This window comes from Triturus cristatus, chromosome 4_1 (genome assembly GCF_964204655.1).
Source record: "Triturus cristatus chromosome 4_1, aTriCri1.1, whole genome shotgun sequence".
NCBI lineage: Eukaryota > Metazoa > Chordata > Amphibia > Caudata > Salamandridae > Triturus > Triturus cristatus.
In genome coordinates, this window is record NC_140585.1 from 547,000,701 (window position 1) to 547,023,667 (window position 22,967).

The 22,967-nt window shown below is 44.1% G+C and overlaps 1 protein-coding gene across 1 annotated transcript in view; it reads left to right on the plus strand.

The window, feature by feature from the left end:
• Positions 1 to 22,967, plus strand: part of LOC146855208 (glioma pathogenesis-related protein 1-like) — a 588,956-nt gene that overhangs the window by 309,518 nt on the left and 256,471 nt on the right. Inside the window, exon 3 of the mRNA XM_085652856.1 lies at positions 22,219 to 22,331. Coding sequence (XP_085508982.1) covers positions 22,219 to 22,331 — 113 coding nt within the window. The remainder of the gene's footprint in view (positions 1 to 22,218; positions 22,332 to 22,967) is intronic.

The following is a 22,967-nucleotide window of genomic DNA, read 5'->3' on the forward strand; positions in this document are numbered from 1 at the left end:
AATTTGACAACTTACCTCCCAGTGCGTTCAAAAGGATTTTTTTTTCTTTATTTATAAATGTTACATCAAACATCATACAGTACAAAATATTATGCTCGATACAGGCAGGTTGCACAATTGTGGTTCATTTCCATATACAAAACTTAACAAGATTACAACTACGGAACAAATCCTGGGACAACCAGAGAGGAGTTGCTATGCTCGACTGGCACGTAGCAATTGTACTTATTGTGTTGTGAATATCGTCGCCTCATCTCCAACTCTGTTTAGTGTTGGGGTGTCATTACTGGTCTGTGAGCTCGCCAGGGTCTGTGAGAGCACGTATGATCGGAGTGGCTGCCAGATATCGAGTGACCTGCAAGTTGGAGGCTGCAGTTGGGCGTAAAAATCGCTATTCGTATGGCAATATGTCATGCTGTGTAGCCAGGTTTTCAGCGTCGGCTGATGTTTACCCCCCCAGTGTAAAGCAACCTCCCTCTTGGCAAGTAGTAATGCAAGTGTGCTAAAGCGTAGCGCCGACCTAGGAAGATCATGGGCGCTCATAAGGAATTTAAACATGGGAACTTCTCGTCTTCACCAATTGACGAGGGTTTCTCGTCAAGTCCGATCCACATAAATGGAAGTTATAATAAAATTCTGGAATGAGCAAAAAGTAGCAGCAGTGATTGTCTGCACTTCCGCACAATGTTCAAACTATGGATGAGGTTCATACAGTCACGGTGCCTCTCGGAACAAGTATTATGGCCTGGTACTCCCCCAAGTCCCTTCTTTACCTTTGGTACCCACAGCCCTTGTACGGATGAGGTCTCCCTCCCTCCCTCCTTCAAGGCAAGTATTGAGACTACACCAATTTTTGGATTAGGGGGTGTAACCCCCCGGCCGTATTTATTGCAAAATTAAAAAACATTATTTATTAACCTCATGTACAATTACGCAGAAAGGCCAGATACATTGTTAGACAGATGATGTCACATGGCTATCCTTAACTCTAATACACACAACACTCCTACCGTAAATCTAACAATGCATATATTCACTTTCTGCATGTCCCCTCTAGAGCCTACGGCAAAGTCAATGACTGGCAGCCTCCAGATCTCAGCAAACTACGAGAAATTACTTCGCCGGAGTCTGCTTGCGCAGGGAGTACAGCTTATCGGACGGATACTTTCCCCCGGGCCCTCCTACGCCCTGTGCCTTAAACTCCATAACGGGCGCTGCAGAAATTCTGCATACTTGCGCCCTGATGCGCATGCGCGTGCAGGGGTGGCCACAGGCCCACTGGAAAGAATGACTCCCCCGGCCACGCACCCCGACAGCCTACCTACCGGCTGTCACTGCCCCTGGAGTTACATGGTTCTGACCGCTAAGAACCGAAGACTATGCTTACCAATCATGACCTTACCATTTCCGGAGACACACACACAACTAAATACGACATTATTACCTGAAATCAAATAACATGTTCTGACATTTATTTAAACGTTACATTTCAATCACATAACTCTGTATTAACCAATCCTGTACTTGACCAGCTTACAAATAATGACACTTATTATAAATTCACCAAAACATCATATTTTCATTAACTCTATCTCCTGAGATATCTGCAATAAAAGTAAAAGAGCCAAGCAAATGCATTACTGCCAAACACATTTAAAGTGTACCCTATCATCAAATATATATTCTATCTCCTGAGATACCTGCAATAAAAGTAAACGAACAAAGCAAATACATTACTGACAACCACATTTAAAATGTACCAAATCATCAAATTTACATTACTTCTATCTCCTTAGATACCAGCAATAAAATCAAAAAAACAAATACATTACTGATAAACACCATTAAAATGTACCCAATTATCAAGTTTACATTAATGCTTTCTCCTGAGATACCTGTAATGAAAGTGTTCTAATAGAACAATCAAAATACATTCCTGACCAACACAATTAAATTGCCTGCCTTAGGGGATGGTGGGTGGGGAAAATACATTACAGGCTGCTGGTGGCCTGGGTGCTGTGCCCGTGGGGAGCATAGAACAAGAGACTGTTCTGCTCCCGACACACCCTTTTAAAGGGGGGGGCACGTGCCAGGCCGGTCTAAACTGGCCGGACCCCCACGCTGGATGCCCGTGTGAACCGGAGGCACTAAAGTGCTTCCGGTTCACGCCCCGCAGAACGCCGCCTATTGGACGCTTATGGGGGAGGTGGGAGTGCTCCCACCTCCTCCTTTCCCCCGGGGACAGGTCCGACCGCCATAATGGCGGTACGCGCTACTTAGCGCTCGGCCTTGCCCAGAACATCTATTTCTTCTGCAGTTCTTACTTCAACGTTGTTTTTGTGTTTCCTCCAACTGAATTGGTCTTAGTGACTTCCAGTGTGAAGTTATTTGTGCCACATTCTAAATGTTCTAGAATGATGCATTCTGGGCTTTGTAGTGAGTAAATGGAAATTCAGTTAATACATTACTGTATCACATGTAATGCGGATTCAGGCTTCGAATCGGGGTCCTTATATCAATCAAAGGACTCACAGCGTGGCAAAACCCAATTTTTCACACTCAGCGAGTTCTGACTGGGAGCGCGTACCTACCTGGGCTCCGACAGTCGCAACTGGGACGGCAACGCTGTAGATCTCCTCTGCCGCCAAATGAGACCACTGGCCGCAGCTGGGGGAGACTACAGCTCCCTGCTTGCCTAGCGGTATCACCTCACTTCCGCCCACCATCGCGCCCGGAGGCGCAGAAAAAGGAGAGGCTCCCTCCGCGTCGCGGGACGCGCCCGGGCGGCGCCGGGCAAAGGGCGGGCCGTCTGTGGCCGTCAGGGGCCAGAAGAGGCCGGGCTGGGCCAACTCCCTTCCGTCCACACATTGTAGCCGATGCTTACAACTTTGCTGGAACCAGATTAAGGTACTGTGTTATCATTTTTGAGGGCTATAACATTTACCAGTTTATCTTAGCTCTTTTTGTTGCCATCTTAAACATTACCTAGTGTGTGGTCTACGATGGGCAAAAGGAAACTGTTGGACGCCAATGGGGGGGTTGTAAGTAATACCGGTGGGGCGGCCAAAAGGAAAAAGGCCAGGAAGTTCTAAAGAAATCTACTCCACCTGCCACCCTGGATCGTATAGAGACACTGGTCGAAGACTGTGCAACCATTCTTGTCTCAGCCCCAAATGTCATGTTCACATCCCCTTCAGAGAATGGGTCTTCTAGTAAAATCCGATCCGGTGCTGTCACCATCCCCCAAATGTTTAGTAAAAAGTCTTCCCTTAATCAACTAACTGAAAGGGATGATTGGCAGAGTAACATAGATAATTCCATGCTAAATACAGATGAAGAAGGCCTTACTGTTGCTCTCGTCAATCCTGTACCTCTCGACCCAATTGCTATTGTTTGTAATAATCGATTTGAGGTATTGGCTGATAATGATGTTAATACTGATATTATTGATATTTCTGCAACATCAGATCTATGTATTGGTCTAGACAATCGAAATAGGGTTGTGATAGAGGGGGCTGGGGTGCACCAAGAGCAGTCAGGAGGGGCACCATTAGGCGCAGGGCAAATAACGGAAACCATTAAGGCCTTAGGACAAGAAATCAGTGATTTAAAGAAATTGGTACTGGAGTTGTTGTCGATTGTCCAAAAGCCGAACACGCACTTATCAAACTCTCCGCTTGGTATTCCTTTCCCACAAACACCTCTTATCCCAACTCAATTGAACCCATACTGCCAACTTGATTCCATTGGCAACCCTACCTTCACATGGTAGGATGAACCCAAACTCAATGTCTGGAGCTGGGAGTATTCCCGGCAACACCGCTAAGAAGCCCTGTGCAACTTCAAGCTCCCATACCAATATTAGGCAGCCTAATTTTCTCCATAGAACCCCTGTCCCCTCCTCACTTTTTCCATCCCACAAAGCCCAAACTCCCTCGATTACCAATAAGCCCACAGTTTTTATGGTTGGTGTCCCTAAGGTCAATGGGTATGAGGACGAAGATTCTTTAAAAAACAAGGTTACTCACTGGATCCGCCATGTTTGAGGTTGCCGATCTCTTATTAGAGATGACCTAATTAGGGCCCATAGACGAAGAACGGACGGCAACCCTACGGACACCATTGAGCTTACCTTGGCTAACCATTTATTAGCCGATGGTCTTCTAGCTCTTGAATATAGATCATCTTCCCCAGATTCATCCTCCATCCAATTTAGACGTTTTCCCCTTACCTTCCCCGAGCCAACTAGGACGAGGGGTGTGCCACCTGATTTACAGAAAGAGGACCAATCCACCTTGGAACACATTGACTGACTAACACCCGCTGTGAACTCATCTACCAAATCTAGCACATTTTCCTGCGTTGCCTCTAATATTGTTAGTGAATTGTTCCCTCCAACCGCCATCTCCTACATCCTTAGTGAGAAAAAGGGGGAAGGTGGGATTGATCTTCCAGCTCCCGATTTGCATATTATGGGCACTGTTATTCCATTGCCCCACGCACTAAATACTGACATCAAAATTATCTCATGGAACATTGCCGGTTTGAGAGACAAGCTTGCATTGCCGGACTGGAATGATTATATCGCAACTCATGATATTTGTATTTTTCAAGAGACCTGGAGCTTGACACCATTGTACAAGTCTGGTTATACCTGCTACTGTGTCCCAGCAGTATCCAACGGCCGAGGGCGCCCCTCAGGAGGCCTCATGATATGGGTGAACATCGCTCTTGCTTGTAGAGTCTATCACACACAAAGCGCATCACCAGATGTGATGCGCATAACAATGAGAGGGCCAAAAGGGGGGCCCACTATCGAGCTCTTTAATGTATATATTAGAGGCACTAAAGGTGGTACCAAGTCATCGATTGTCTCTACCTTGGGAGAGGAGCTTTCCTCCTGTCCCTCAAACTCATTAATTTTGGTGGCCGGAGATATGAATTGCACCTATGAGCCACTTGCCTCTGAAGATTTATTAGAGGTTGAAGAGGAAGACGCCAGGTGGGGTATACCTCCTTTAGAAATTCCTCCAGTCAAGAAGTGGACGCAAGTGGCAATCCAACTGAATGCTTTAATATTGGAATTTGGGTTCAGAGCTGCCAATGGTCGACTCCCCTCTGATGCCCATGGTGCATTTACTTTCAACAGAATTTCCAGCCCATCTCGTATCGACTACATTTTGATCGATCGCAGACTATGGCGAAACGCAGTGGATATGGTCATAGTCCCAACCATCGACAGTGACCATAATCCCCTGTGTTTGAATATGAAGAGACCATGGTCTTCCGATCTACCAAGTTCTGGCCCTAGCCCTATCATGATCACCAAAGAAGTAACCCCATCGAATTGTAAAAGATCTTAAATGGCCAACAATCTCCTGTGACGAGCAAAAACTTATAACAATAAAAGAGATTTTGTTGACAAAAACTGTCGAACTCAAGAGAGCATTTGATGAACCAGAGTTCAAGGGCTGGGATCATCCACACAGCCACAGTTGATTCGATAGGGTCACTCTTTTTGGCATCCTCTCTCACTTGTAAACCCAATAGGCACAAAGCTTCTGGTTCCTGGTATAGTTCGGAATGCAGGGTTAGAAAGAAAAAGCTTATAACCGCTCTTAAAAACAGGGATTGTCATGAAGTACAAATTGCCAGATCAGACTATAGAAAGGCTGTGGCTAAAGCCAAGTGTGCCTGGGAGGAAACCCACTGGTTGGCCCTGAAAGCTGCTAGCTTAGCTAGAGACGGGACTGCATTTTGGAATCTCTGTAGAAATTCAAAAGGTTCCGACCCCGATATAATTTTAAATCACATTACAAACCAGGAATGGTTTGTCCATTTCTCAAAACTTTATTCTGGTGAGGATACTCAAAGCTCTCGGGCTTTTTCTTACACCGCTTTGGCTGATCTTACTTCTGAGAGATATGACCCTTTTTTGGAGGAGGCGGTCACGATTGCTATTAATAAAAAGTCCCAGCCAAGGCCCCTGGCCCCGATGGCCTTCCTGGTGATCTGTTTCGATCAGACCCCAAACACTGGGCAGTATATTTTACCATCCTGCTCAATGCATTTCTTATGGGATCGCCCATCCCTGAGTCTTGGAAAGGCGCAGAGGTGATCCCAATATTTAAAATGGGTTCTAGGGAGGACCCTGCCAACTGCCGACCAATAAGTCTTATTGACGTTAGCCAGAAGGTGGTTGGCAGGGTCCTTCTGGAGCGTATCCTATTGTGGGCCAATGAGAATAACATCTTGTCCCACTATCAGGCTGGATTCAGACCAAACACGAGCACGATCGACCAGGTCTTTAGGCTGCTTCTACTATACTGGAAGGTGGTCCTGATTGGCAGGGGCAGTCTTCACTTGGCGTTTATAGATCTGAAGACTGCCTTTGACCTGGTCCCTCGTGATCGCCTTTGGTTGGTCTTGAAGGACATGGGTGTACCTCCCCCTGTCCTCGACCTTCTGGTACGTCTCCACGAGGGCAATTATGCACAGGAGAGGTGGGGAACCCAGGCCCAGAAAACAGCAAAGATCCCAGTTAACAGAGGAGTTCGCCAGGGCTGTGTATTTGCACCCACCCTCTTCTCCTTATTTGTGAATGGGGTGGTGAAGTTTTTGCAAGATATTCCAGCTGATGCCCCTGCCCTGGCGGGCGAAAGAGTCCCCACCCTCCTCTTTGCAGACGATACCCTATTAATATCCAAAACACCAGTAGGACTACAAAAGCTTCTGGATAGATTCCACTTGTTCTGAAAACTGAGAGGATTGACCATTAACCCCTTCGATGCTCATGACGGAACGGTTCCGTCATGAGCATCGGTTGAGCTGTGCTCATGACGGAACCGTTCCGTCATGACCACGCCCGCGCTAGAACCCTTCAGCACCGCGGGGGAATCCGCGCAGCGCTGAAGGGGTTAACACCCTAAAGACCAAGCTTTTCTCCTTTAAATCGCGTAGATCATCTAGCGTCGCCATCACGTTCGATGGAGCCCCTTTGGAGCACGTAACATTATTTGATTATCTCTGTATCAGAATTTCCGACAGCTTAAGCTGGAGACCCCACATTGATAAGATGCTGCTAAACCATAAACGGGCCACGGGGGCTATCGCAAAAGAACATCGCTCCTCACAGAGCAAGCCAATCGCTCCCGCGCTAGTGATCTACCAGGCCAAAGCAGTTGGATCGGCGCTGTATGGAGCCGAACTTTGGGGTTATGATAATCTCGATGAAATTTCCAGGTCCGAGAACAAATTTCTGAGAGAACTGGTTTCTCTTCCAAGGGGTACTCCACTAAAACACCTTTTAAGCGACCTGGGCAGGCGCTCGATTAAGGACATGGCAAGGCTACGCCCTTTGCTATTTTGGGCTCGCCTTTGGCGCACTCCGGAGCTAGCAAAATATGCCGAGGGCCTAAAAGAAGTAATGAACTCTCTGGGCTCACATAGAGTAAGTTGGCTCTGTAACATCAAGAAGTCTCTTAATCTGCTAGGTTTCAGAGAAGCTTGGGAGCACGGGGCACCCCGGAGTAAGGTAGACCTCAAAAGAGCCTATTGGGCATGGATCGACCGTCAGGAGTTTAGCAACACCAACACGGGCAGGTTAACCGAAGCTTTTTACACTCACAAACAAGCTGTTAGTTTCGAGTCCTACCTTGACTTTGTGCAGAAACCAAGGGCTAGGTCATTGTATCTTCAATTTAGACTTGAGACACTTCCAAATCGGGAGTTTACTAGCAAATGGAAGCCTCCCCACCAGACCCCGGATACTTGCCCGAGTTGCAGGGGGAACGTCGAAAGCACGGCACACATTATGTTTGAATGCCCAGCATACAAAAATCCAAGAAGTAGATGGCTAGGCCCCGTTTGCCGAATGCTGGGCACATCAAACTACCGTGTGGCACTAAGAATATTACGATCTGATACCAGCCTAGTGCTGGTCTGTGGTGTGGCTAAATTTCTGGGGTGGTCATGGAACATTAGAAGTAAACTCCTCCGTCTCATTGCATGATCCTGTTTAATGTTTTTTTAACCTTGATTTTATTGTATAAGAAATTATTTATAATCACATTTTAAATCTATAACTAATGGAAGTCCCTAATACTGTAACCTATTTTAGGCTGGTGTAAAGTAATCAGATGGTTAGTCCATCCCCAGATATTAATACTTGTCTTATATGCTCCTTTTTCGAAAAATTGTACCTTTTATGTTTGTCAATGCTTTTATGATACAATTTTTATCAAAATAAAGCTTTTTGACTTGACTTGACAATTCCTTTGATATTATGCTCGATTTATTTCTGACATTTTGTTGAGGCCTGTCACGGCACTATTCAACTTCAATATTAAAGATGCCTCCTTTTGTAGCAATGCTGCCTCATATGTCTCCTCCTCTTGGGTTTGATCTGATTGCACATAGTACAGTCCATTTGAGGTCGTTCTCACTGTGATTTTTTTCCATAAAATGACTGACCATTGGGCCGTGGTGGCCTCTGTTTTAATCCTGGAGCGGTAATGTACAATGTGTTTTACCTCCTGATTTGTCTTCCAGATATATATTTTGCGACAAGGGCATATGATAGCATATACCTCATTTTGCAGTTAGAAAACTCCTTATGTGTCCATTTACGGTTACTCTGTGTGAATTCTGTGCCCTCAAGAGTTCATTTTGGGGGGAAGAAGGAATCTCTGCCCACACAAGTTGTTGGCCAATGCTGGCATTTTTCCTCATCGCGAATAAAAGCAGAAGAAAAGGATATTCTGAAAGAGATGCCAATTCCTATAATTTGTCAAATGTATTTGTGTTTGGCCCATAAGTAGACACACACACCGGTTTCGCCATGGGCTATTTTAATTTCTTTGTGAGAAGGCACTCTCGCGTGTATACCACGCTCTTTTCATCGATTGTTTCAGTATTTTTTGGGGTAACCTCTGTCTTTCAGTTGGTTGCAGAGGGCCCAGCATGAACTTCATAATCTTGTTTTCGTGAGCAATTTTGCCTAGTTCTCAGCAGCAGCCCGTAGGGTAAATTATCCCTCAAATTCATGGGATGAAAGCTCCTGTAGTGGAGTATGGTATTCGTATCCATTGGCTTTCTATGTAAAGTGGCTGTCAATTCATTCTCAACGGGTATAATTTCAAAGTCTAGAAACGTTAAACTTGTCTTGCTTTTGGTAAGGCTGAATTGAATGTCGGAATGTCTGGTGTTTAACCAGTCAACAAATCTTGCGAGAACATCTTCTGATCCACTCCATAGACACCAGATGTGGTCTATAGAACGTTACCACTGCGGCAAGTGCTGCAGAAAAGGATTATTATTGTAAATGAATTTCAAATCTGGCCATATAGAGAATCGCCATCTCTGGGGCAAAGAGACATCCCATCACAGTACCTTTTGGTTTGGAAATAGAAGATATCTTCAAACTTAAAATAGTTCTTCCTGAGTGCTACAGCTACCACTTGTAGAATGAATTCTGTGGGTACTCGGTGTGGCCGTGTTCTGGTTTCCAGATAGAACTCAATTGCTTGTGGTGCCTCATCCTGGGGAATCTGTGTGTACAGCGAGACGACATAAAAAGAGACCAACCATTGATCTGAGGCATTCAATTGATGGCAATAAAATGCATCTGAATGAAAATGACAGTTTCCTTTTATTAAAAGAATCAGTGAAATTCATCTACTTTTTGAGTGCGTCATCAACTGGGGAAGATTTATGACCGGCAGTCCAGCTGGGAAGGCTGCACCCCCCCCTCAGGGTCAAGGTTAGGGGGCCACGAGGACTTGGAACTACTCCAAGTCTTCCTTAAAGGAAAAGCAGAAAAGAAAAAATAAACTGAACATTTTTATCTAGGAGGCCCACTGGAGGGATTTTAAATTAAATGAACATTTTGTTACAGCACAGAAACCTACTAAAGGTAAAGGAATTTTGAAAGTGCACTACTGATCCCAGTATGCAACACTTAGTTGAACCCACCTGTGAGGCCCACGGAGGCTAATTGGACATTTAGAGGGAGTACCTTTTCACCATTTCTGTGCAGTATCATTGTGGAAATGTGGATTTTCCTGATCAGTTATGTCCCCTATCTTGGACCCCAACGATTCTATGTGCATGTCACAAGTACATGTATGTTCCCTCCAGTTCCAGTTTCCAAGACGCAAACATATGTGTGTCTACCGTCGACATGTTCTCTGTCAGATCCGCCATCAATGGGCTGGATATTCAATTCCTAAGTATGAAAAGCCACCGACTTTATATGGCTAAGGTACTCCATTTTTACAGTTCAGGCAAGTAGGCCCGATTCTTTCCTCAAAGCCTTTCCCTGCTCTCTGTCTCTGACAGTTTCAGCTTGAGCTCGCATCTGTATCCATGAACTTTGTCCTACTCCCTGTGCAGCTAACGGTGCCTGCCTCGGCCAGTTTTCGCCTGCCTGCCAAGAAGCTGTATTTCACCTTCGAATTATCTATTTTGCTCTTCAGCCGATGCATTCCTGTCTAGTGATTTAGGTAAACATTTCCTTTAGCTCACAAGCAAAGGACTCAGCCTTTCCGTCCTCCTGCAAGTGATTCATAGCCCTGTTGCCATGGAAAGTTTTCTGCCCCTCGCTTCTCATATAGACACTTAGACGCTTGTACACGCACATACAGTTAGTATAGAATAGATTCTGTCCGAGAGTCCTTCCTTGAGGATAACATAGTTCTCTAAACATAGGATGTTAGATATGATTTGGGATTAGGTTGACATGACCCCCTAGACTTCTCGTCTCCACATGTAGAGCTAAATGTCAAGTCCCCTTCACCCCCTAGTTGCACGTCAATCACACGTCATGCTGCTGCGCACGCATCCATGTTAAGTATTATCGTATAGATCCACCTATGTAAGATAATGAGAGCCAATCATGTTTCTTTTTACTCCTTATTACGCCTAGTTTCAATTACGTATCACTATGTTAATTTATCTTATCAATTGTTACGCCTTTTTGCACTTGTTTCATTGTAAATGTATGACCTATAAAAGTTACTTCTTGTCAATAAAGTATTGTACTTCACTTCCTGAACCCTCGTGGTGACGGAACCTGAAGGCCGCGACTCGAGTCGGCCATTTTGGATGGAATAAAGCCCATTTAGAAACCTCTTATACCACGGATTTCTGCCTCTTGTTATTCTGAGCTATTTTACTTTATTTTAAGGATTCCGTATGAAATTCAGTTTCGGTAAAAAGAATATTTACCACATAATGGCGCCCGAACAGGGACACTTTCTCATCTCACGCGCCGGCGGTGCGTTGCAGGCCCGGTCTCCTGCCACAGCTGGACGGACCATAAACGCGTACCAGCAGGATTTCCTGTAAGCTCCCTCCGGTCAAGCGGGGGCGACTGAGGCTGCGATCAACCCAGACGAGGCGGTGAGAAGTGCGAAGTATCCCGACCAGAGCCTAGCTGAGAGAGCAAGATCCGAGGTATACAGAAGCCCACCAGGTTTTTCGAAACCCCGATGTCCAGAGGGTCCGCTATCCGCAGTTATCGAGTCCTGTCCATTCTCTGAGGCCTTCCGTTTCAAGGAGCTACTCGGTGAGTACCATCGCCGGGGAGGCGTGTTGACGCGCACATAGGTTGTGCCGGTCAAGACGGATTTGGGTACACAAATCCGGTCGGCACTGTTTAGCAGTGTATATGTACTGTTTAGCAGTATATCAAGTATTCCGAAGTATTCAGTTATTGTCAAGAATTCAGCGTGGTGATTAGTTAGGCAGACTGTCATCATTGTCGGTTATTGTTAAAATGTTTAATGTTTAATGTTTAAAAGTGTTCAAATGTCTTGCATATTGTGGTATGAATGATTGTTCCTTGTTCGCTGTTCATTATTGTGTTTTTCGTATTAAGTGAATTCAAGAGTAAGTATCAGATCAGTTGTCAATATGCCGCTCTTCTCGAAGTTAAGACAGATTACTACCAGAAAAGGGGTGCTTGAAGAAGCAGTTCCTATTCCTCCTAGGGACACTCCAGGGCATTTTATGTACCACAAGCATGGCTTAGATGCCATATTGTTTCTTGATCTATGGGTAGATTATACCAAGGGATTGCCGGAAAGTCAAAGGTGGCCCGCAGCGGGAACCTGGGATGCAGAGTGCATCATGAAAGTGGAGGAAGAGTTATGGAAAAGAAAGGTCAGACAGTCACAGAAAGACGCTGTTGAGTTATGGCGTAAAGAATCTCATAGACGTACAGAAAAAGCACGTAGACAAGAAGAGAGGAGTAAAGAAAGTTCAAATAAAGTTCAAGTAGATCTATTAATTGAGGAAGGTATCCGAGTGAAGTCAGAACAAGTAAATAGACAAAGAAATGCTCTTATGAATGGTATGTATCCCCTTCTAACCGAAGGACTACCAAAGGCTGTTCCAGGGATGCCAAAAGACTTGCCACCCCCGTTATTTCCAATTAAGGTACATCAAAAAGGGCATCCCAGAACCGCAGAAGATGTTTTTCTTTCCTCATATCTAGACGACACAGCTCCCGAGTATACTAACGCCACACTACATAGACCGTCTGGCGGAGGGGTTCAACGTCAGGATCAGGTATCCGACCCCGTGCAACAGCAAGTCCCGATACAAGCTTCGGCAAGCACATCTGTCCCCGCAGTCGATTCTACAGTGGTATCGACACCCATAGTTGCTGTGTCACGTTCAACGAACCCATTCACACCCGATGCCCCAGATGGGGCCACGGGAGGTGCTAGCAATACCTTTACACCACCCAGAATAAATAAACTTGTCTTTCAAGAATCAGCGCATTCACGTACACCTAAATTCGTAAGTGAACGTACGCTTAAGGAACTCCTTGTAAATTGTAGATATGACCCGGTGGTTGGTAAAGAGGACGAAATGGTCCTGGCATCATTACGCATCAGGCGAGCCGCAGAGTATTTAGCAAGGTTACCAGGAATGACTACGCATCTAGATAACATATACCATTTTGTTCAAACAGGACGAGATCCAGGATGTATTAACAGAGCTATGGAATTCCAGAAAGTAGAGATACAGGGGGAACTGTTACGTTTCCTCATAAACTGTGTGATCAGAAATCAAGACCGTCCGGGGGTAGACCCGAATGCAATGCTTATTCTTACAAGATGGAGCCAGAATATATCAGAAGGGAGACACGATAAGCAAAATTGTATAATAGCCATGTGCCGAAAAATCCGTAGAGAAATAGAGCGTATTCATGAAGAAAGATTGGGAACAGACGAGTTCGAGCAAGATGAAGTGTCCGAATCAGGGAATTCCGCAAGACAGTCAGAGACCATAGCCTATGTAGGCAGAGGAAGATCCTGTAATAATGCTAGATGTTTTTCTGATCCCATACACTCTGTATGCCCAAATAATAGCAGAACGTATCCGACGCCTGTAATAAATCTGAAGTCTCCTGAACGTTTGTTTCAAGCCGCAGATAAAAATACTACGAGAACGAAGGGGTTACCACCTCCTCGATTCCATGGATGAGCAAGAATTAGCCAGATCAGCTGTTCACTGGATTGACAGTCCTGAAATATACGGTGATGAGATCGTAGCACACACGTTTTTTAATCTCAGTGCAGATGAACAACGTTTAGCTGGAATCTATATGATTCAGCAACTCCTTATATTATATAAGAGCCAACATGCTGACCCTGGTCCTCTACCTGATATATTAACGGAACTACTCACGAACAGATGGAGAGGTTCTAGTAACAAGCTAATTAAAGAGATATTAGTGTCACGTAAACAGTATGTCCTTTTTGTAAATCCGGATTCTCTCTCGCTGCCCCACAGAGAAAGAACGCCGTACTATATGGATAGACAAAATCCTTTACGAGAAGTGCACCCAATAAAAGGCGAAGACAATGAGTTTCACCGTGTATTTGTTTACACACCCATATCAAAAATGGAATTATTAGAAATGAAGAAAGTAGTACCTAGTCATGACAAAGACCCAGCGGGTTTCCACCGAGAAATTAAAGACATGTTACTAATGGGAGAGTACACCTTTCCTGATATTATGACGATATTAAAGGTGCTTTTGCCTGCTGGCATCTATGAAAAACTGAAAGAAAAAGAGTGGGAAGTGGGAGACCAAAAGATAGACTGGACAGCATTAGCAGAGGAAGAAAGGGCCCGAACTGCAGGCTCAGGGCTCGGGGATAAAGTTAAACTGTTACCAGGTTTACTAGTACAGGTACTGCCACGTCTATTAACTACAAAAAAGGAAGATTGGGGTGCAATCACAGCCTGCAAACAAAAGCAAGATGAAGACACAAGCGATTATTATGCTCGATTTGAAAAATGTTTTGGTATAAACAGTGGTATAAAAGCAAGTAGTGACTCATATCCACATTTATTTGTGACAAAATTAGTGGAAAATGCATTGCCTCCAGTGAAGAATAGAATATTGAAATTCGAGAGTACCTGGCAAAGTAACACTCCGTCACAAATGCTACAAATGTTACAGTATCATCACAATAGAATTAGGGATGAACAAGAACACGAGCATAGACGCATGAAGGATACAAAAATGAAAATGCTAGTTTCTCAGACAGTACCAGCAGAGGGTCACAAAAAGGGTGTGACACATTCTGGTGATTCTGCAGCTCCCGTAAAAGGAACCTGCAATTACTGTAAGCAACTAGGCCATTATGTACACGATTGTCCAGTCCTGAAACGTAATATAGCTACAGGTATTGCAAAAGAGAGACCACGATTAGTTAGACAAGATCAGAATGAACAAGGAGCTATGCAGCATGGACAGTCCATGCCAGTTCAGCAACAGTCCATGCCAGTTCAGCAACAGTCCATGCCAGCCTCACAGCAGCCCATACAGTTTGTGCCAGCTGCACCACCGTTGCCTGCTACTGCCACACAAACCACAACACGACAAATGTATCAGACTGCACAATATGAATATCCTGAGTATCAGCGTTACGCATGAACAAGCCTAGAGAGGGAAGTTGACTTACCGCTCATCGAGATTCCTGTAGATCAAGAAGGACCGTATGTACATAGTGAATTGTTAGGTCAAGATAGAAAATTCTTACTCGATACAGGGGCAAGTCGAACAACTATAAAACGTAGTGAAGTTCCAGGGGCACCCCTCTCAGGCTCTCAAAATGTTTCCCTTGGTTTTTCAGGAAAACCTATTGTTAATGAAGTATCACAGCCTCTCCCACTTACGATAGGACCTTTGACACGAACTACAGATTTATTGCTTACTAAATCATGCCCAGAAAATCTGTTAGGAATTAAAACTCTGAAAGCACTAGGAGCCATAATATGTTGTTCTCCGGAAGGAGTAAGGTTGTTTCTACGTGATTTTAAAGGTCACTATGTGTCTAGGGACATGGATCCCCGACTACAGACTTTACCAGTACATCTATGGGCACAAGGCCCTACGGATGTTGGCTGCATGAACATTACACCATACCGAGTCACATTGAAAGCAGGAGTGGTACTACCACGAATGCGACAATACAAGTTGCCACATGATGCTGTAGTGGCTTTGCTGAAAATTATTGATGAGCTAATTGCCCAGGGAGTAGTTGTAGAAACAGACTCCAATGTATGTAATTCACCGATAATTCCGATTCTTAAACGAACTGATCCTACTGCCCCACCAGTATACCGATTGGTTATTGATTTGCGTGAACTAAACAAGTGCATTGTACCACAATTTCCTGTGGTCCCTGATATATCATCATTATTGACAGCAATTGATTCCGAAGCAACATTCTTTACTGTAATTGATCTCAAGAATGCCTTTTTCAGCGTCCCAATAGATCCGGAAAGCCAATATTTGTTCGGATTCAGTTTAAATGGGCGCAGCTTTAAATTCTCACGCGCTCCCCAAGGATTCACAGAAAGCCCCAGCATCTACAGCCAAGCACTGAAACGAGAACTTGACAGTATCCACATGCCAGTCAATACTGCACTGCTTCAATATGTCGATGATCTGCTGATCACCGCGAGAAGCGAACGTGAATGTGAAAAGGCTTCTCTGACAGTTTTACATTTTCTAGCCGACAAGGGGCACAAGGTGTCTCCTTCTAAGCTGCAATTCTGTGTCCAGCGAGTTATTTATCTTGGTCACTCGCTGTCCAAGGAGGGAAGGCAGCTTACACCAGATCGCATCCAGTTAATTGCTAACATGTCAATACCCCAGACACAAAAGGAAGTGCGGGCTTTTATAGGCCTCACTTCATATTGTAGGCAGTGGATCCCTCAGTACGCATTTCTAGCAAAACCACTCATTCAGCTAACCACACAGGAGGCAGCCACATCGACTGTTCTCCCTTGGACTCAGGAACATACACAAGCTTTTGAAAGCCTAAAGGAAGCTTTATGTCAAGCACCTGTTTTAGCAACACCATGTTATAGCAAACATTTTACACTTTTTGTTACAGAACGTGAAGGTACTGCCTTGTCAGTACTCACTCAGGATCAAGCAGGATCACGCAAGCCATGTGCTTATTTTTCCAGTACATTAGATCCCGTAGCTCAGGCTTTGCCTGCATGCCTGAAATCAGTGGCGGCGACAGCTTTAGCAATCAGACAAAGCGATGCCATAGTATTAGGACATCCATTGACAGTACAAGTACCACATGCAGTAGAGGTTCTTGTGAACCGAACACAAACACAACACTTGACCATAGCAAGACTTACCGGTTATGAACTAACATTGTTTCAACCACACATAGAGATCCGACGGTGTAATACATTGAATCCTGCTACACTATTACCTGTAATTGGAACAGACCCACTAGCTCATGATTGTGTTGAAATCATTGAAATAAAGACGAAACCTAGACAAGACTTGACAGACGTTCCATTGTTAGATCCAGACCTGACGTTGTATGTAGACGGATCGTGCATGAGAACAAGTACAGGAGATTTAGTGGCCGCGTATGCAGTCACAACAGACACTGAAGTTATTGAGACAAATTGTATAGATACTTTGTCAGCCCAAGCAGCAGAACTTATTGCTCTAACACAAGCCTGTATTCAAGCCACAAATAAGAAAGTTAATGTATACACTGACTCACGTTATGCATTCGGAGTTGTACACGACTTCGGCGTACTGTGGCGAGAGAGAGGTTATTTAACCTCCCATGGTGCCCACATTCAGCACGGACCCCTCATTCATGCCTTGTTAGACGCAATACATCTACCCACTGCTATATCGATTATGAAATGTAAAGCACACACGAAGGTTACTGATATCATTTCTCAAGGCAATGATTTAGCTGACAGAACAGCTAAACAGACTGCTCAGAATCGCACATTAGACATGACAAAGCCAATAGTTCAGACACCAACACAGTGTATGACAATTAAGGATCCCGCACTTGACGTAATTGACATACAGACACATGCTACTGCAGAAGAATTAAAGAAATGGACTGAACTAGGAGGGATCCAGACAGATCAGGGATGGATGACGAAGGAGAAATCTGTATGGTTTCTTCCTGACTCTATGGTCCAAGCCATTATAGCTACAATTCACAGCCCGGCGCATTTAGGAGAAAAAGCTATGCTAGATAGCATTCAACACATTTGGTTCAATAAACATTTACGAGCAGCAGCTAAACAAAAGGTCCGTACCTGTATGATATGTTGTCAGTTCAACCCGGGAAAAAGTGTTCCCGTAGAACAGGGTGGATTCCAGACTCCTGATCATCCTTTTGAAGTGCTCCAAATGGATTATATCCAGATGGAACGATGTCGAGGATTCAAATATGTTCTTGTAGTTGTCTGCGCTCTCTCCCGATGGACTGAGGCGTACCCAGTATCAGATTACACGGCCCCGACTACTGCCAAACAGTTAGTTCGAGAATTCTTCCCACGGTACGGGCTACCACGTGTTGTATATTCAGATAACGGCCAGCCTTTCTCATCCGAATTAATGAAACATGTCTCACTTTTGTTGGGATATCAGTGGAAGTTCCACTGTGTCCGACACCCCGAGGCAGCAGGTCTCGTGGAACGACATAATCAAATTTTGAAAATCAGATTGTCTAAAATATGTAAGGAGAAAGGTGTTGACTGGATAGTAGCCTTACCAGTTGCACTATTTTACATAAGAATGGTAGCACACTCTCGAACAGGGCTATCCCCGTATGAGGTGATCTTCGGAAGGCCACCAAATATGTGGGGGACGCCTGTACCACGTAAAATAACTGATGTTAATTGTAATATGCTGACAGATTACCTGGCTTCCTTGATGTCTGCACTACGATCTTGTCGTTCACAGGTAGCTGCAGCTTTTCCTGACAACACTGAGGTGAAACCCCATGACGTTGCTCCGGGGGATCTGGTGTTTGTGAGGAATTTCGATCGGAAAACCCAATTGGAGCCCAGGTGGAAAACACCGAAGCTAGTCCTGCTGACCACAAGAACAGCCGTGAAAGTGGAGGGCCGCAAAGGATGGATACATTCCAGTCACGTTAAGAAATTTCATGGACTATCCTCGGATATAGACACTGTGCCCTGCACTCCCTCACAGACTGATTCAAAACTTCCCTTTGTTGAAAGGAATGACTCTCAGAACTATAAATTAAAACTTAGGCCCAAACAGTCGAGCAATTTGATTGTTTAAGTCCTCTCCAAGGTGAAGCGGTTGAATTGTCTCTGACATGTATCCCTTGGACCTGAGTAGAGAAAATACCAGAGAAATGTTGAAACGACAGGCGTATTGTAAATCACTGCGTAGCTACTGTGTGAGGACATTATTAATTCTGTTTTTATTGAGTGTTTTAATAATCATTACGAGTGTGATTTTGCACATATATCATCCTATTTCTAGACATGTTTATAATATTACTGCTGAACATTCTTTTAGTGACCTACCGCCACATGAACTATCTTATAGACTTGCGCTGCGCAATAACACCTTCATTAGTATGTTACATCATTCCCATCAGACTAGTAATGCCACCAATTGTTGGGTGTGTGGCCGACTCCCTCCCTATCAGAATAACAAAGGAGTTCTGCCTTTCTTTCCACATCCGTTCACACACAATGGCTCCTGTGGAGCATGGTTTAGTTTACTAAATTCCATAGACCCAGACACAGCAGTTTATCAACAACATTGGATATGGGGAAATCTGAATCTAGTTTTATTCAAAGTCTGTCACCCTAATAAGGAAGGTCACCCCAGTAGAACAGGAACTGATTTAGAAAATGAAGTGTATAAATTAGGTAATTTTACGCCTAACCTCATGATTTTGAACGTCAAATCCGAAGTTGAATTAATTCTGCCCACTATGTCAGTATTTCCAGTTAAGGGTGAATTATGTGTGAGAAAAGTTGGTTCCATACACATGGGCCATAGCAAATGCGTTACTACAGTAGAATATAGTGATCAAGGGAAATCTTCATTTAGAGCTTCTCGCCATTCTTACTTTATATGTGGTCAGACGGCATATATGCGTCTGCCTCTAGATTGGGATGGTACCTGTTACATAGCATTCCTTTTGCCACCTGTTTTCCTAGCTCCCCCTGATTATTATCGAAATGTTCATTTAGTACACAAAAGAGAGCGTAGAGATCTCCCAGTTGTCGATTATACTGAGACGGCATGGGACAAGTATGTAGATTTCAATAAAGGTATCTTTCCCTATATAGGTACTATATCAAATAGTAAGCTGATACGCAGACTCACCAAGACTCTTGAAGCTGTAGTAAACGAGACTATAACCGCCCTAGGCAATCTGACAGAGGAACAATCAGTGATGAGAATTGTTGTTCTCCAGAATCGTCTTGTCCTTGACGTCATCCTGGCCGATAGGGGCGGAGCTTGCAGGGTCATCGGATCCAGCTGCTGCATATTCATACCAGAAAATTCGCCATCTGTATATAAAGCTATAACACGCCTTCATAAGATTGTAAGCCAGATACACGAGAATCCAGGCACTTGGACGTGGTCCGGGTGGTTTTGGAGTGTGATATCAGCCTGGGGATGGAGAGTTCTATCCTTCCTAGGTATTGGCCTTCTTATGCTCTTTAGTTGTTGTTTATGCCTGCAATGTGGACCAGCGATTTGTGGTCTGTGTGCCACATCATGCATTCCATATCAAAGTTCTCGTTCAAAATGCCGGAAAAAGAAGGAAGAAGAAATGATGCTCCATGAGCAAATCGATGGAATAATGAAGATTGATATCTCTTGAAGGGCAAGTAGGGGACAAGGAGGGAATGTGGAAATGTGGATTTTCCTGATCAGTTATGTCCCCTATCTTGGACCCCAACGATTCTATGTGCATGTCACAAGTACATGTATGTTCCCTCCAGTTCCAGTTTCCAAGACGCAAACATATGTGTGTCTACCGTCGACATGTTCTCTGTCAGATCCGCCATCAATGGGCTGGATATTCAATTCCTAAGTATGAAAAGCCACCGACTTTATATGGCTAAGGTACTCCATTTTTACAGTTCAGGCAAGTAGGCCCGATTCTTTCCTCAAAGCCTTTCCCTGCTCTCTGTCTCTGACAGTTTCAGCTTGAGCTCGCATCTGTATCCATGAACTTTGTCCTACTCCCTGTGCAGCTAACGGTGCCTGCCTCGGCCAGTTTTCGCCTGCCTGCCAAGAAGCTGTATTTCACCTTCGAATTATCTATTTTGCTCTTCAGCCGATGCATTCCTGTCTAGTGATTTAGGTAAACATTTCCTTTAGCTCACAAGCAAAGGACTCAGCCTTTCCGTCCTCCTGCAAGTGATTCATAGCCCTGTTGCCATGGAAAGTTTTCTGCCCCTCGCTTCTCATATAGACACTTAGACGCTTGTACACGCACATACAGTTAGTATAGAATAGATTCTGTCCGAGAGTCCTTCCTTGAGGATAACATAGTTCTCTAAACATAGGATGTTAGATATGATTTGGGATTAGGTTGACATGACCCCCTAGACTTCTCGTCTCCACATGTAGAGCTAAATGTCAAGTCCCCTTCACCCCCTAGTTGCACGTCAATCACACGTCATGCTGCTGCGCACGCATCCATGTTAAGTATTATCGTATAGATCCACCTATGTAAGATAATGAGAGCCAATCATGTTTCTTTTTACTCCTTATTACGCCTAGTTTCAATTACGTATCACTATGTTAATTTATCTTATCAATTGTTACGCCTTTTTGCACTTGTTTCATTGTAAATGTATGACCTATAAAAGTTACTTCTTGTCAATAAAGTATTGTACTTCACTTCCTGAACCCTCGTGGTGACGGAACCTGAAGGCCGCGACTCGAGTCGGCCATTTTGGATGGAATAAAGCCCATTTAGAAACCTCTTATACCACGGATTTCTGCCTCTTGTTATTCTGAGCTATTTTACTTTATTTTAAGGATTCCGTATGAAATTCAGTTTCGGTAAAAAGAATATTTACCACAATCATGGAGCCTGTAAACAAGGAGCTGCCTGCTCTGAAACGCGTAAGGCAATGAAATGCATCTGAATGAAAATTGGTAGTTTCCTTTTATTAAAAGAGACACACACACACACATATATATCTATATATCTATATACATATATAGATATATATCTTGAGACACTCCCCTGCGTGTATACCGCCACCTGCCTCGAGAGTCCAGTCGTCACTCTGGACCCCACAGGAGTAGATCTCGTATTATTTTCTCCACGATACCTTTATATTGCCAAAGGATAACGACGACGCCTTGTGTAGGTGGCTAAAAATCACTTTATTTCGGCCTCCTTTGAACGCGTTTCAGCTGACTTTGCAGCCTTACTCACCGATCAGTGAGAAAGGCTGCAAAGGCAGCTGAAACGCGTTCAAAGGAGGCCGAAATAAAGTGATTTTTAGCCAGCTACACAAGGCGTTGTTGTTATCCTTTGGCAATATAAAGGTATCGTGGAGAAAAAAAAAATAAAAAAAAAAAAATATATATATATATATATATATATATATATTATTCATCATCATTTGCACTACCCCTTTATGTTTGGTGAATGTTTAACTGAATCTTCATAGGAAGCCAGACTGATTTCTTATGCCAGCTGTTGATGACTGTCATCTGTGTAGAGAAAGGTACCTGACATAGCAAGTATGTTCTGTAGATTTACAGGTTCCTGCTTAATGTCACGAAAAAGATAAAAAATGTTACCCTACATGAAAAGCCAATTATAGTTCACTGAATCCATGTTTCGTGCACTGTTCTATCACAAATGAGGCAACTATTCTTTCTTTTAGGTTGTTTGGGGTGACACTTATAAAGTTGGCTGTGCTGCTAACTTTTGTCCAAAAATTACCAATTTTGAAAGTGGGTCTGATATGATGATTGTTGTATGCAACTACGGACCATCGTAAGTATATTTTATGTTATTTTTAAAAAAGTGTTTGAAGTTTGCAAACAAAGATCACACAGATCGCAGCCCTCCACACCAGTTGAGAAGAGGAAAGTGCTGTCGACCACAGTCCCACTGCCCCGGTCATCATTCCCATGGTCCCACAAAGCACCTTCTACACCCCACCAGTAGGAGCTGGACTCATGGAGGGACCCCCAACTTCCATGGGCATTGAGTCACCAAAAGCCATGGGTAGCGAAAGTGACATCATATACACTTTGACCTTTATGACATCACAGGAAGTGTATTATATAGCGTGACATATAGCCAAGTGGACTTCCTAGTAATAGGTCCTCATCTCCTTTGTACATCCATCAGAGCTCTTAAGATGCTTCCTAATAACATCCATAAACCTTTTCCAGGCCCTCATAGCTGACACGTTTCCCAGGTCCATGAATGATGTACTGTTCTAGTCCAGTTTTTTCTTTGAATTCTGGGACTTGTAGTCCTGCTTTATAATAGAGCAAACACTACTATGTGGACCTTGGAAACCTGGCAGGGCTGGCCTCTCAGGGCCTGAAACGAGTTTAGGGGACAGGTTCCTCCATTACAAATGTGACCGATATCCCGTTCCCCATATTACGAGTTCTAATA